Genomic DNA, 16,750 nt, shown 5'->3' on the forward strand with positions numbered 1-16,750 from the left:
TTCATGGAGGTTCTTAGTTCTTAGACATAGAGCTAGAAGGACTCTCTCTCTCTCTCTCTCTCTCTGTCTGTCTGTCTCTCTCTCTCTCCCCTCCACTCCTTCTGTCTCCTACTTGTCTCTTTTTCACACACACACACACACACACACACACACACACACACACACACACACACACACACACAGCAGTTATTTAAACTGATATCTTTTAACTCTAAATCTAATTTTCTTTTCACTAGTGAGTGCATGCATCATGATTATTTTAAGGAACTCCTGAGCATTTGCTTAGTGGTCTATAAATTACTTGATTCATTATACTTTTCTTAGGTGTGATCAGGGTGGGGCTGGATAAAGGACACTATAACTGTGACCTGCACTTACTGAAAACTACCTATTGATCTGGTATAACTGGTCCAACCAAAATCTAAAGATACTTTGACCCCTTGAATTTAATTTTACTCTTCAAATTACCCAAACCTTCTTGACTCTGGATTGATCACAAGAGAATTACATCAGCTGGTTTCCATAGTCATATTTTACCAGATATTCAAGATATTGATGTTGAAATGAAACTTTATGGTGCTTGGTAGATATTTTCAGGGGCATAAAAATTAAGACCAATTACTATTAACATTTCCCTGGATTGATATTTCTCTATTTTTCCAATAACTTGACATAAGAAAGAGAACCAAGTTAGATTTTTAAGTATATTGTCTCATGATCCTGTTTTTATCTCTTAGTTGCAGTATTGAGATTTTTAACATGAAATTAATCTGCTTAGCAGATTTCTAAAATAGGTTTTGTAGTTTTATTATTCATCTTGTCCTCTGCTCTGTATTTTTATTATATTAATTGACTTTTTAGACTTTAGTACATATTGGTTAAAGATAACTAATTTACTTCTGTATTATTTTGATTTATTACATATTCTAAGTAGCATAATTTTCTGTTCTGCTAGGTTTCCATTGTGGCCCAAGTTGATCATGTTAGAATGATGGCAGATACATTGGCTTCAAAAGCCAGAATGGGAATTGGAACAGAAGAAGAATTTGTTCTTCAAAAGCCACTCTTCAAATTGAATACATATACAGAACCCCAGGTCATTATTATATTTGGTAGATTGTGATGTGAGAAAATAAGAATGATCAGGGTAAAGTCAAACTATCCTGGGGGCAAGTGGGGCTCTGTTCAAGATACTTTTTTTGTCAAAGGGAAGCAAAATGCCCACCTCCTCCCACAACCACCTCTGCATCTTGACCCAATAGATTCTTCACTTCCTAATTTCTTCCTACCCATGCAGAGTTGCTATGACCTGAGGTCCATGTCCTTCCCTTTCCCTATACTCAACCACCTTCTCTTCTAGAATGAAGAGCTCCCCTTTCTAACTTCTGAAAATTGCTTTGGGGTATTTGTTGGGGAATGATCTGGTAACCTTTGATCATTTAAGGAGATTGACCTTGAAGGCAAAATTGAGGGTAGCCTACTACCCTTTTACCATTCCTCTACCTCACATTGTAAAGTCAATCATATCATCATTCAATCAGTATCTTCCTTTGCCTCCATTTCCAGTGTCCTACTCTATCTTTCTAGCCTTCTTACACCTTACTCTCTTCCATGTCTAACTACACTGGTTACTTTTAGTTGCTCCAACTTGAAACTTATCTGCAATCTCTGACCCTTTTAACTCCCCACCTCACATCTACTACTTAGATTCCCTGGCTTCCTCAAGACTCAAATTCCAACTTTTGCTGGAGGCTTTTGCTAGTCTTTCCACATCCTCCCCCCACCCCAAACTGGTCTAATAAAGATTCGTATTATCTTTCAGGCCACCCTCATCTGCTCTGTATATTGTCTTATAAATACCTAGTTATTTGCATATTATTTCTCCCTTGTTTTTGAGATATATTTTTATTTCTATTCCCCAGTTATTGGTATATAGTAAGAGCTTTAAAAATGCTTGTTGACTGATTGTCTGCCCTAAAGAACCCACCCCTGGATCAGCCACTTTCTAGTCATTTGATCTTAGGAAAGTTACTTCTCCCATCTATAAATGAGGGAATTGAATTCATGACTTTCAGTTTCCCTTCTAGCTCTAAATTTATGACCCCACTTTTCATCTTCTCACATTCCTTCCATCTTTCTGTGCTCACTGAAAAAAAAAGTTTATTCTTGAAGGTAGCTTGTGTCTCAGCATCCAATTCCAGTTGTTTCTTTTCTCATGTATTCTGCAATAAAGAGAGTAGGAGCTGTCATATTTCTTGTTGCCTATTGCCATTTCAGGTCCTCTCTAGTCTGCTCTCTACATTCTTTTTTTATATTTAATATTTATTCTCATTTTGTACAAATAATGTTTTTTATACATTAATAAAATATTCTTGTTTAAGAGTAAACAAAATACACCCTCCTCCAAAGAAATATAGACTTGCTTGAGCGATAAAGTAAAGGGGAGAGAAAAAAATTAAAATTAAAAAAAATAGTAATAATTATAGGTATGGCCAGGTGGTGCAATGGACAGAGCACCAGCCCTGGAGCCAGGAGCACCTGAGCCCATATCCGGCCCCATAACCCAACAATCACCCAGCCGTGTGACATGCAACCCCACTGCCCTGCAAAAACCAAAAAAAGAAAAAAAAAAGACCCAAAATAAAATAAAATAGTGATAATAGTAGGGGTGGCTGTGTGGTGGACAGAGCATTGGCCCTTGAGCCACGAGCACCTGGGTCCAAATCTGGCCTCAGACATCTAAGGACCACCCTGCTATGTGGCCCCAAGCAGGCCACCCAGCCCCATTTGCCCTGCATCCCCCCAAAATAATAATAATAATAAAAAATGTGCTTCAGTCTTTCTTCCAGCACCAACAACTCTGTCACGGGTGGATCACTTTCTTTATGATAAGTCCATTGCAAAAGTTACTTCCATATTTTTCACCATTGCCATTGCTGATTGCAACTCCCTCCTTTTTTATTTCTCCAATACCATGTACTATATTTTCTCTCTCCTTTCACTCTGTCTCTGCTGTAGGGTAGCTGAGTGGCACAGCAGACAGATCCCTGGCCATGGGGCCAAGAAGCCCTGAGCTCCCCTACCACCCCTTAGGCCCAGCTTCCACTGGGCCCTATGGTCCCAGACAGGCCATCCAATCCCAGCCCCTTGCAAGAAGTAAAAAAGAAAATGTGTTATATCTGACCACTGTTCCCCCATGGTCCATCCTCTCCTCCATCACTCACATGCTCCCCTTCCCCCTGTCTCCCTTCTCTCCTTCTTACTCTAGATGTCTATACCCCATTGAGTATATATGCTGTTTCCTCTCCTAGCCACCTCTGATGAGAATGAAGATTCTCTCATTCCCCCTTGCCTTCCCCCCTTCTATATCATTGCAATAACTCATTGTAATAAAAATATTATTGTATGAAATATCTTGACCTATTCCCCCTCTCCTTTTTCTTTCTCCCATTACATTTCCCTTTTTTCTATTGACTCCATTTTTACACCATATTTTATCTTCAAATTCAACTTTCTCCTGTGCTTCAACTATAAAAGCTCCTTCTACCAGCTCTGTTAACTGAGAAGGTTCATATGAGTATTATCAGTGTCATTTTTCTATGCAGGAATACATGCAGTTCATCATCATTAAGTCCCTCATGTTTTTCCCTTCTCCAATCTCTATGCTTTACCTGAGTCCTGTATTTAAAGATCAAACCTTCTGTTCAGCTCTGACCATTCTAACAAGAACATTTGAAATTCCCTTGGTTCACTGAAAGTCCATCTTCTTCCCTGGAAGAGGACATTCAGCCTTGCTGGGTAGTTGATTCTCAGTTGCATTCCAAGCTCTTTTGCCTTCCAGTATATTATATTCCAAGCCCTGTGAGCTTTTAATGTAGTTGCTGCTAAGTCCTGTGTGATCCTGACTGCAGCTCCATGATATTTGAATTGTGTCCTTCTGGCTGCTTGTAATATTTTATCTTTGACTTGGTAGTTCTGAAACTTGGCTATAATATTCCTAGGGGTTGGCTTTTTGGGATCTCTTTCTCAGGTCGGGGGGGGAATCGATGGATTCTCTCCATTTCTATTTTGCTCTCTGCTTCTTGGATATCAGGACAATTTTCCTGTAGTAATTCTTTGAAAATGATGTCAAGGCTCTTTTCCTGTTCATGACTTTCAGGTATTCCAATAATTTTTAAATTATCTTTTCTAAGTCTGTTTTCCATATCAGTTGTTTTTTCAATGAGATGTTTCTTCTAATTTTTCATTTTTTTGGTTTTGAAGTATTGAGTCCTGCTTTTTAGTAACTCATCAATCTCCCTGAGTTCTATTCTTTGTCTGAAGGATTTGTTTTCCTCAGAGAATTTTCTTATCTCTTTTTCCATCTGGCCCATTCTGCTTTTTAAAGCATTCTTCTCCTCAATAACTTTTTGAACTGTTTTATCCATTTGACCTAAGCTGGTTTTTAGCATGCTATTTTCTTCAGCATTTTTTTGGATTTCCTTGACTAAGCTTCTGACTTCATGTTCATGTTTTTCCTGCATCTCTCCCATTTCTTTTCCTAGTTTTTCTTCTAACTCCCTCATTTGATTTTCAAAGTCTTTTTTTTTGAGCTCTGTCATAGCCTGAGCCCAATTTCCATTTTTCTTGGAGTCTTTAGATACAGGAGCTTGTGTTTCTTCATCTTCAGATTGAGTATATTGATCCTTCTTGGGATCATAGATAATGTATTTCTCAATAGTGTTCCTCTTTTTTTCTCTGCTTGCTCATTTTCCCAGCCTGGGCCTGGTTTTGGGGTGCTCCCTGAGCTTTTGGGACACTCCCACAAGGGTCTCAGTGTGAGAGCCTTTGTCCTTCCTCTTGGTCTGTGAATGACCATATGTGCCCCCCTCTGCCGCGAGGCTGAGGTGAGGGGGGGCCCCTGCTGTTCTATGGGGGGGGGCCTAGATTGTGATCAGGATCTGAATGTGATCAGAACTCCAGAGTCCTGTTCCAGAGGCAGAGGACAGAGCTCTGCAGTCTCTCTCTCTCTTCACTCCCCTCCCTAGGTTCAATGGGCTCATGCCCTGGGGGCTCCTGCTAACAGGCTCAGCCTGCTTCTGTTTCCTGGATCTGGACTGCAGTGGCCATGCTGCTGGCTGTGTGCCCTGAGGGCTGGGCTTCCCATGCTTGCTCTGGCAAGGGTCTCCCCCCCCCCCCCCCAATTTGTGCCCTGTGCTTCCTGGGGCATAGCTCAGGAAACTTCCCTGCTGCTGTGAGCTGTGGCTCCCAGCGCCCTGGGGCTGCCTCCAGGAGGCTGAAGTTCTTTCACCTCTGGCGGGCCACCCCTCTGGTGGGTGCCCCTCCAACCCTGGGGGAGCAGAGCTTTTCTGCTCTTTTCCAGGTTACTTTGAGTAGGAGAACTACCTCATTGAGTCCCTCTGTGGGTTCTGTCTCTCAAAAATTTAGTTAGAGTCCTTAGTTTTGAAGATTTATGAGAGCCTAAGACATGATCCATTCTTGTGGCCATCTTGGCTCTGCCCTCTGCTCTCTACATTCTTTAAAGTTCATTCTTCTTGTCCATATCCTTGTTGCTGTCTAATATGGACTCCAAGTTGTTCTTTTTCCTCTCTGATGTGTTCAGTAACTAAATCAAAATCTTTTTCCTCATACCAACTCCTAACCTCTTTAAATAACCTTACTTCTCATCTCTTCAAGCTTCTTAACACTCATGATCTCTGTCTCATGTTTACCTCAACAAAGCATATATTATATCTTAGCTCTAATTCTTCCTGCAATTGAACTTAGCCCAGTTGTCAGGAATACAATTTAGGACTCTGATGATGACAAAGTAAAGATCTTAAGCTATAAATTATCTTCTGGCACTTGAGTACTGTAGTATGAACCATCTTTGTAGTTCATTTGTAATACCTAATTAGTATATATTATTTTATAATAAAGCCAGTTAATAGAACATATTTGAATAGTTAATACTCAAATGTTTTACCTAAAATTATTTTCAAATATATCAATGTTATTTTTTACCTTTGCAAATGTAAAAAATAATGTAGCTTTTAAATTTCATTTAAAGAAACAATTTTATGCTTATATCAATTGGTTAAAACTCCTATACTGATCAAAGAAGATCCTTCTAGATCGATTTTCTTATAATTTGGAAATTATTTTTTAAATCCTTACAATTCTTTAAAAGGAACCACTGCTAAAGTTTTCTTGTATATTTTTCTATTTTTGACCACATTTTTGACAATTTTGACTATTATAAATACCCAAATTAACTACAAAGGACATATGAAGGAAGATGCTAACTGCCTCCAGAGAAAGAACTTGTAAATAGAAATATGTTTGTATATGTGTGTATGTGTTTGTGTGTCTAATGGTAGCCTTCTCAAGAATGGAGGGGGAGATAAAAAAAGGAACAAATTACATGATAACTTTATTATATATTTAATTTAAGTTTATATTAATATATTTAATATAATATATTAATGGTATATTAATTATATATTGATAATATATTAATTAATAATAATATATTTAAATAGATTTATTATGTATTTAATGTAAAAGAATAGGAAGCTATACATAATAGACTTGTAGCTTCAGGTGCAATCATTTTTTTTTTTTTTGCAAGGCAATGGGGTTAAGTGGCTTGCCCAAGGCCACACAGGTAGGTAATTATTAAGTGTCTGAGGTCACATTTGAACTCAGGTACTCCTGACTCCAGGGCTGGTGCTCTATCCACTGTGCCACCTAGTTGCCCCTGCAATCATCTTTTTAAAAAAAATTATACTGTTATGGAAATGTTGGTTTTACTTCATAAATAAAAAAATAAAATAACAGGAGAAATTTTATTCATAAGAAATTAGGGTGGTAAAATCACTTACAATAGCAAAAAAGTAGAGAGTACTGTTTGGAATCTTAAAACTAATAGGATTAAAGAAGGCCAACAGTTCCATATAAATATGCAAATGTCAAGACTTTGAGTCCATGTCAAATAAAGATAGTTTGAAGTAACTGGGAGGGAATTTTAGCCTGAAGAAGAGGGTGGGGGGACCCACTACCTCTCTAGGAAACCCATTCAACTTTTGAATGACTATAATAGTTTGTGGTAATGAAATCAAATCTAAATTATCCTCTTTTCAACTCATGGTTCTGTCCTCTAATCTCTCCTCCAATTAACAACTCCAGTTTAGCTGGAGATTTGTCAGGTAAGTTAAAATGATCATATCTTTCATTTATGGATTGAACTAGGCAGTTGCTGAAGACCTTTCCTACTTTAAATTTCTATGATTCTGTAAACTACCAAAATAGTATATGTATCTGACTCTTTGTGAGTGGATAAATATTACTGAAAATATTTTTGGTGTATAAAACTATCTCCAACCCTGCATTAATTTTTTTTTCTGATAACTGAATTTTAACTGTTATGAATCCTCCTAATTCTTTAAAGGAAAAAAAATGGGCAAACTCTATCAGTGTTATTTTTAAAGGATTAGAATTTTTTTTTTTTTAAAAAAGAACCTTTTCCTTTCTAAACCAGTTTTCCCTGATTTTCTGGTTTCTGTTAATGGCATACCATCTACCTACTTATTCAGGCTAACTCAAAGTTCAGTCTTCCATGGCAGCTCTCCTTCCTTTTCAAACTACCCTAATTTAATTTTAAACTACCTTCCAATTTTAGGTCCCTCATATAAAAGCTATCCAATGTGCAGTAATAAATAGCCAACATTTATATCATACTTTAAGGTTTGTAAAGCACTTAATCTTCACAAAAACTCTGGGCAGGTAAGAGCTATTATACCTGTCTTAAAGATGAGAAAACTGAGGCAATCTGAAACTAAGTGACTCTTCTTTGGATGTCTTAGCTGCTTCTACTCAGATGATCTATGATCTCATAGATAAGGACATCCCCTCTAGTAATGGATATGAAAATGCCTTTATACTTGATTCCTCAGTGCTGCTTTTTGTCTGTCTTCCAAAGAGGCCAACCAAGATAAACACTGGGGCCCTTATAGATTTTGCTTGACATTAGAAGATACTGAAATAGCACATGGGAGGTTCTATCACTCATTCATTATCTCTTATTTTTACCACATGACTAGCCCATTTTTTTGCTTAAACATTTCTTCTCTTCACATTGACTCTCCTTCATAATTTATTGTTTGTTGCCATTTGCTTGCTTGTCCCATGTTCCTTTTAACTTTTGGATAAAACTCATTTTTGGTTCTCTAGAGACTACATAACTTGCAGCTATACAACAAACCATGAATATTGCTGTTTTGAAGGCTCTTCTTTGTTTCAGGGAGAAATTTAAGGTCATTAAAAGACTATAATTTTACAAACAATCTAACTATTCTCTACTCATTAAGTTTTGGGCCCCTCTCAATATCCGTTTCCAGTTTCTGTTTTATGTATACATATACAAACATGTATGTGTGGACACAGATGTACATATTAAACATTGTTCATATCAATCTATATACTCATTATTCCTCATTCATTTAGTTTTTTCTAGATAGGTCACATTATTGAGGTCAAGCAGAAAGAATTTTGATGTCCTAAGATTTGATGCAATCTTCACAATATCATTCACACAGAAGAATGTGGAGGACTTCACTAAACAAGCAATCCCCCTTCAACTTGAATTCATAAGAAACACTATTGTACTTATCACATACTTCTTTGTATTTTATTTATAGGTGCATGTATTTTTCTCTCTTACTAGAATATAATCTACTTGATGATAGAGACCATGACTCCTTGTACATTCCTTACCTGCTTACATCATTAGTAAAGTGCTTTGTACTTAGTAGCTATTCAATAGGTGTCTAAATGCTGAACTTTTCAGTGGAAAAATCATACATTTTCCATTGTACAATGTTCTCTGTATTTCTGCTAGACAATGTTAGGGATTTGAAGATTTCATATTTAATCATTTCTTTTTTGTATCCTTTTTCTTTATATTTGTGATTCCCTTTTCATCATCTGGGAGGACACATGTAAGGCCACATGAAAGTCCTCATTTGCTAAAATCTATATGTGGTCAACTACTTATCATTGTATCTCTGATTGGAAGAGGGATAGGATACAAGCGGCTGTAGATGGAAGTATTAATTGAACTACTCATCTGTCTGTTCCCACTTTGAATCAGATTGATGGAGACATTGCAGTCACACTTAAAATAGAAACTCAGCAATTTGTTGGTCAAGTTGTATTGACTTCTTTTCTTTCTAATAGTAGCTATTTATTTAAACATAATCTACTTTATGTGAAAATCTATTAAATAAATATTATTACCCACTCTAATATGAGTGGAAGGAAATTGGAGCTTGACAATATATTTTTGCCTCTGCATGAAAAAGATTGTATAATTTTAGTCAAGTTTAGAGATAATTATAAACTGAAGCTCAGAAGGTATCTCTTTGACATGTTAACCAATTAACAGTAAATTATTCACCTATTGTTAGTAGAGATCCATTGAATTAACATATATAAAGTGCTTTTTAATTGCTAGCTTTTTAAAAGTTTGTATTATATTGAATGGCACTGTTATTTTACTTTCAAAAAGTTGTAAGTGACTTTATTATGAACCACAATTACATATTTATGTGCAAACATTTTTTTCTTCTGTAAACTAAAAGAAAAAAAAGAAAAAACTTTGTAAAATATGGTATTGAATGTTGCTGGTATTCTTATTTAATTATGTTGTGTTTTCTTTCTCCAGATTATTTCTGACCCCAGACTTCGTATTGAGTTAGCTCTTCGAGAAGCTGGACTTCATAGAACACTTTATGCCAAAGAGATCCTGCCAAAAATTAATCCTTATAAACTTCCAAGAAGAGACATGGCATCTACAGTATTTCAGATATAGACTTCAGTCACAAGTCCCTTAATATCCAAGTCTCATAGTATCCAAGCAAGAGCCCTTCTTTGATACAGTTCTGTATTTTATATATAAACTATTCTCAAAAGATATTTGTTAACTATTCATTTAGTATGGCTTAAATATTTAATTATATGTTGGGTAATTTCATCTGCAAATGAAATTTTTGTATAATTCTCAATAATCTTGAATTCCTTCCCATATCTTTCAAAAATAATGCTTTATTATTAGATTCTTTAAGAGTAGAATTTATGAAAGATATAGTATAAATAATTTAATAAGTTACTTTTGAGATTGATATTTTATGTGATGAATACAAAATAACTTTGCAAAGTAAAATAGCCATTAGAAAGAATTAGATTATATGTAGGGGCTGTCAGCTAGCCTTCATTTCCATTTGTTATTTCAGAATTTGACTTTTTAATTATGAAAGCTTCATTATCATTAATACTTCTATTATCCCTTGATTATTATAGGAGGAGACTCAACCTTTCTCTAAATTTAGAAACCAATTTGGTGCATCATGTTTACTGCAAACCAATCATCCAAACAATTTCATTTTGCAAATTATTCCTTAAGAATAAATTAGAAACTAGAAATAGCATTTCAACCACAGGAATCTTTATTTTAGCATAGAAAAATGTGTTGTTGAAATAAATGGAATAATGAAAAGTTAATATTTCAAACTCTCAAATTTCTAAATTATTCTCTATCTCAATGCTTCTATAGACAAACATAGCAAATAAAAATATTAAAATTCTGTGATGTCATATCTAGGAAACAACTGGATTTCTTTTTTTTGGAATAGCAAAACATCATTGTCAGATGGTAACCTAGGTGTGTAGGTGGTGACAACACTACTGTTTGCACCACAATGACTTCTACCAATGGGAAATGATAGGAGATGGTGGAGTAAAGGGGGCATTTTAGTCAAAGTCTCCCACATCCTTTTCAAAACAACTTAATAATAACATATCCAATCAAATTTTAATGTGGCAAAACCAATAGAAGGTCAGAATGAGATAATTTTTAGCCCAGATTGGGGCTAGCCAGGAGCACAATACAGTGGAAATATCAGTGATAGATCTTGGAGTCAATAGCAACAGCAGTAACAGCAGTTCCAGGAGCTCTCACTTCCCAGAGACAATAAGGGGTCCACTAGCTAGTGGTTTCCTTTGGCATCTCCATTGCTTCTTACCCAGTTCTTCACAGAAGAGTGCTGGCTCTTATGGTTGTAAGGAGCAGGGGATAAGGACCATAGTGCAGTCCAGAAGACTGGTGATCACACTTCTCCCCAGATCATACAAAAACTGACTCCCAGAACTAGCTGAGAAAACAGTAGGGCAAAAATGCCTGAAGCTTTTTACATGACCTCTTCCCTACCCCCCAGAGGTGAGTCCACTGATAACAAAGTCCAAAGTCAAAAAATAAACTGGATAAATGAGCAAACAACAAAGAACCTGACTGTAAAAAAGTTAACTGTGGTGATAGGGAAGCTATAGACACAAACTCAGAAGACAATGATATAGAAAACATCTACAAGCAAAACTTATAAGAATAAAAAGCAGATTGGACACAAGCCCACAGGAATTCTTAAAAGAACTAAAGAAAAAAGAATCAGAGCAACAAAAATTATTTTTAAAATGAGTGACAAAGGGAAAATTTGGAAAAGAAATGAGAGTAATAACCAGAAAATTATGAAATAGAATTAATAGGCTGATAAAAGAGATCCAAAAAGTACTGAAGAAAACAAATTTTTGAAAAACAAAATTAGTCAATGGTAAAGAAGAAAGAAGACAAAAATAACTAAAGAAAATAACCCCTTAAAAAGCAGATTTGGCCAAATGGATATAAGCAAAAAGTACAGAATGACACTGATAATGAATATAATTGTATAAAAATTAGAATTGATCAAGTGGAAGCTTATGACTCAATGAAACATAAAGTTAAAATAACTGCAGGGGAATGGAGTTGAAAGCTTGGGATAAAAATGAAAAATTGAGTTCAGATGAATTTAAAGCTGCTGGTTAAAACTGAGAAGCATCAATTTAAAGCAACAATGATTGATTGTACTTTTTTATATAACACCTTTCTTTTTTATTTTCAGAGAGCTCCAAAGAATGTAATATTTCCGGTTGGAACCAGCCTGTGCCTTCCCCAAATCAGGGAGAATATTATAAATATAGTTTTATAGAATATAAATGTTGTGGATGCCCATTCAGATCTCAACTTGGTTTCCTATAAAACTAAGAAAACATAGTTGTTGGGTTTTTTTCCATTACAACAGCCTGTGAATGTTTATTTTACTCAAATGGGCAAGTTCTGAGGCACTTCCATTCTAGTTTTCTTGACATTGAGTTAATTTTCTAGGAATATGGCTTCTTCAGAAGTAAGTCCCATAAAATCCAAGTAAGAGCCCTCTTTTGATATAGTTCTGTATTTTATGTATAAACTACTCTTGAAATTTGTTAACTATTTCCTCTTTCATTAAGTTTTAATATGTTTATGAATATCATCTAAATTCCTCTTTTGGGTTTTTGTGAGCTCCTTCATTCTTGTTTTGTCCTCTATTTTGAATTTTTCTTTTTTATTTTATTTGAGACTAATTTGTGTAGTCACATAATCTGCTATAGTCTTATGTCTAAGTGATCTGATTCTAGATGCCATCTATTAGATGGAAAACACATTCCAGTCATTCATGAATATATTTGTGGTAGAGTGGTAGTAGAATTGTTTATTCTTAATTTCCTTTTATTTTTCATAGTTTAGCACTACATATGTTTATATCCTCCAATATTTATAAATGTTTTCTTTCAACAATTATTTTATTAGTCTTCTTTGTAAATATGCTCATTTGAATGTGACTTTGAAATACTTACCAAAGCCTGTATTGAAAGCAAAATGCATAATTACTAGTGAAATAAAATATAAACTCATTTTGTTATAGGAAGATTATCCAGGAAATAAAAATTTTCTTTTTGACCCTGATCTAGAATAAAATGTATGGAAAGGACACTAAATGACATAATAGAAGAGGGACATTGGAGTTTGGTAAAGTACATTACAATCTTACATATTCAGAGTATTTAGGATCCAACTATCTACATATCCAAAATCTAGATAATCAGAAAAACCTGCCAACAATGTGTCTATATAAAGTACAATGTATATTTATGACAATACCAAACAACTCTAGATTATTTGACATTTCTGACTTTTGTAGGTAATAACAAGATTGATATTAAGTCATTAAAGGGAAAAATCAATAAATATTTATTGAGAGAAGTGATTTACAAGGCACCATTAGAGATGTTGTCTCCTTTATTCCCAAGAATTCATGACCTGGTTGAATAGACAAGGGAAATATATACATAAATCTACACAAAATTTTGGAATACAAAGGCCAAACAATGGTACAGACATTAATTACTTACAGAAATTCAGAAGATATATTATATGGTCTGGGGTGATCCAAAAAGCTTTTGAAAATTTAGTAAAGATTTGAAGACTAGATAGAGGTGAAAAAAGAGACCATTCCAGAAAAGATCAAGCAATGATATGGAGGTAGGAAAGCACAATGATCAGTCAGATGATCAGTAGGTACAACATTGGACCTGGAGTTGAGTTCAGATTTGACCTTAACTGTTTCCTGTGTGACCCTGGGCGAGTCACTTAACTTCAGTTTCTCCCAATAAAAAATGGGTATAATAATATCATCTACCTCTCAAAGTTGTTATGAGGATCAAATGTGATGATTATTATAAAGTGCTTAGCATATAGCATAATGGCTGGTACATAATAAGGGCAATGTAATTGTGATCAAGAGAAAAAGAATAGAGCAATTTAATTGAAGAATAGAGTTTAGGTAGGAAAATAATGTTAGATATTAAGATAAAAGCATGTGTAGTGATTTTTGGTAGAGGATGGTAGAGGATCTTGATTGCCAGATTAAAACAATTGCACTATGTTCTATGGGAAATGGGAAGCCAACAAATTTTTCTGAACCAGGAATAAAGAAATTGATGTTTTAAAGATGGTGGTGTTTGTCCTTCATTCTTGAAGATCAGGACATCAGGGAGGTGATGCCATGACAAGTAAGTGAATTAGATTTGAGTGAAAGGGGTTCTGTGCTAAGTCACCAATTTCACTTAGTTCTCCAGAGCCATCTGGATCCAGTGGTCAGATATGAATCAGGACAATGCAAGATGACCCTGTATGTGAGGCAGTCAGGTTTATTTGACTTGCCCAAGGTCACACAGCTAGTAAGTGGCAAGTGTCTCAGGCTCCTCCCATCCTCCTGAATTCAAGACCAGTGCTCTTATCTACTGCTCCTCCTAACTCCTCTGTTTTAGAGATATAAGATTAGTGACAGGGTTTTTGGAGACAAATTGGAGGCAAGGAGGCAGGTTAGAGAATAATTGCAAAAATTCAAATGTGAAGGAGTAAAATCTTTTATTCTTTTCACTTCTCCTTTGTCCACTCTAAAGGGCAGCTTTGGCAGTTCTATCCCCTGAAGTATGCTTTAGGTAAGTGGAGATAGAAGTGAAAAGTTTCATCTAACTTTGAGCCCTAAATTTCCCTGCATCCTTCCATTTTTTTTAGTTTGCCTTTAATCCTCACCTGTAGTCTCAGTGTCTCTCCAGATGCTGGACCAATCCTCTACTTGAGAAGGGAAATGAGAAAAGACTTTCTATTCAGCCATTGGAGACTATCAAATAAATTAGGGAACCAAGTATAATGTAGAGCCATGGATCTGGGCTATAATAGCAACAGCAATGATAGCAGAAGCCTTGAGCTTCCCTACTACCCTCTTATAGAACTCTCTTAAGGATATTTATCAAGGCCTGGCATTGGTCCTCAAGGGTTATGGGAGATGGAAAGCCATTTGGAAAAGAGTGAAAACGTTTATCTTCAGGTCCATAAAAGTTCAACAGGAGGTGCTGACTGGGTGAAAGGCACATTGCCTATATTTGATGCAGAGAAGAGCTGAATAGAATTCTTATTGTCCTAATTCAATTTGGAGTAAGAACTGGGCATCTCAATAGATGTTACTTCTTCAAAGAACTATGACTTCTAAAAAAAATGCCCAAATGAATTGTGCTTCATAAATGCATGTCATGATTCAAAAAAGTCAAAAGACTAAGAAACTTCAAGTAGGTACTAAATCAGAAGCAAGGAGATGCAAGATGGATATATTTAATTTTAGAAATTATTTGGGGGAGCAGTTAGGTGGTGCAGTGGATAGAGCATGGAGTCAGGAGGACTTGAGTTCAAATCCAGCCTCAGTCATTTAATAATTGCCTAGTTGTGTGACCTTGGACAAGTCACTTAATCTCACTGCCTTGCCAAAATAATTTATTTGGGGGAGGTCATCAGTTTACTTTTATCTTCATTTGGCTATGGCAAGAATGTACCTACTTCCAGTAAAGGCAGATGAACAAACTAGTATAGTTTTGTTGGGTCAAAACACAAAATTCTGGGGGCAGCTAGGTGGTGCAATGGATAGAGCACTGGCTCCGCAGACAGGAGGACCTGAGTTCAAACCCAGCCTCAGACACTTCATTACCTATCTGTGTCATCTTGGGCAAGTCACTTAACCCCATTGCCTTGTAAAAAACAAAACAAAAAGCAAAATTCTTACCTCCCAAATAGATTAAGCCTTTTTGAAGACCTCCGAAAGACTTCAGGCTACATTGCTAAGGATTATGATGTCCTGAGACTTGGTGAGTCAGGAGGATATACTAGGAACAGTATTTTTTATTACTATTGCCAATTAAAGATAGAGGAGAAGAAGGCAGGTATATTTTGGAAGTGGTATTTGAGAATGAGATTTGATTAACCCAATATATGGATGATGAACTGTTAATTAGAGACAGAATTGAGAACAAATATGTATTTCCTGGAGTCTTGTGAATCTTATCTAGAGGCTTTAAACTGAAAAGGAATGGGAAGAGAAAATAGTTCCATAGATCTCTCCTCCCTATATCCCTTTCATTCAAAGTACTGTAGAAGACTGCTGAGGAAAAAATTCTCTTGCCCATGATATCTCCAGCTCGCCCCCATTTACCTAAACCTGTGCTTCCCCATAGCTACTTTCCTCTTGGATTGTGCTTTCTAAAATCATCATTCTATTGGTAACAGACTTCTACAAGAAGCCTTTCACAGTCCTCCTTAATCTTAGAGCCTACCCTTTTAGATTAGCTCCAATTTACACACACACACACACACACACACACACACACACACACACATACACATATATATATATATTACAGTTTATATATAATATCTATATATGGATATATGATATATTTATATGTTAGATTTATGAACTCCTTATGAGCAGGGACTTTTAAAATCTTTTTATCCTCAAGACAGTGCCTGGCACATGCCTAATAAATATTTGTTGATTTGATTTGAAACTTGAATTTGATATCTTCTTTTATTATTCCTTCCATCTTGCAATTGTGGAAAACTGATTCCCTCAGAAGACATATCCTATACAGGATGGCCAGGTGTGTATTTGTATTTGTGCATGTATGTGCATGTATGTGTGTGTCTGTCTGTATGTGTGTATCTGTGTAATTGTGCATGTCTGTGTGTCTACATGCATTTGTGCCTGCATGTCTGTATGTCTCTCTGTGTGAAGACCAAACCTTTATCCTTACTCCCTACCCAGTTCTAAATCCAATGCCATCCCAGAACCCATCTTTCTGATTATGGGAAAGGCTCTGGGTGCCCTTGTTTTTGCCTAACTTTTCCCTTTTACCCTGCCTATTTGATCAACTGGTTTGGGTAAGATGGGAGTCAATAACTCTTCCTTCAAATAATATGGAGGCCCATTGGATCTTACTTTCTCAAAAGAGCAAGAGTTGCCTAGCTTTTTTC

General features: G+C 35.8%; 1 protein-coding gene across 2 annotated transcripts in view; it reads left to right on the forward strand.

Annotated features, from left to right (window-relative positions):
- CCDC148 (coiled-coil domain containing 148) overlaps window positions 1–10,020 on the forward strand; it is a 323,980-nt gene extending 313,960 nt beyond the window's left edge. For both annotated transcript variants that reach the window (XM_074215932.1, XM_074215933.1), the window contains 2 exons: window positions 956–1,096; window positions 9,704–10,020. In XM_074215932.1, coding sequence (XP_074072033.1) covers window positions 956–1,096; window positions 9,704–9,850 — 288 coding nt within the window. In that variant the 3' untranslated portion in view covers window positions 9,851–10,020. The remainder of the gene's footprint in view (window positions 1–955; window positions 1,097–9,703) is intronic.
- The last annotated feature ends 6,730 nt before the right edge of the window (window positions 10,021–16,750 follow it).

Source organism: Macrotis lagotis, chromosome 1 (assembly GCF_037893015.1).
Source record: "Macrotis lagotis isolate mMagLag1 chromosome 1, bilby.v1.9.chrom.fasta, whole genome shotgun sequence".
Classification (NCBI taxonomy): domain Eukaryota; kingdom Metazoa; phylum Chordata; class Mammalia; order Peramelemorphia; family Peramelidae; genus Macrotis; species Macrotis lagotis.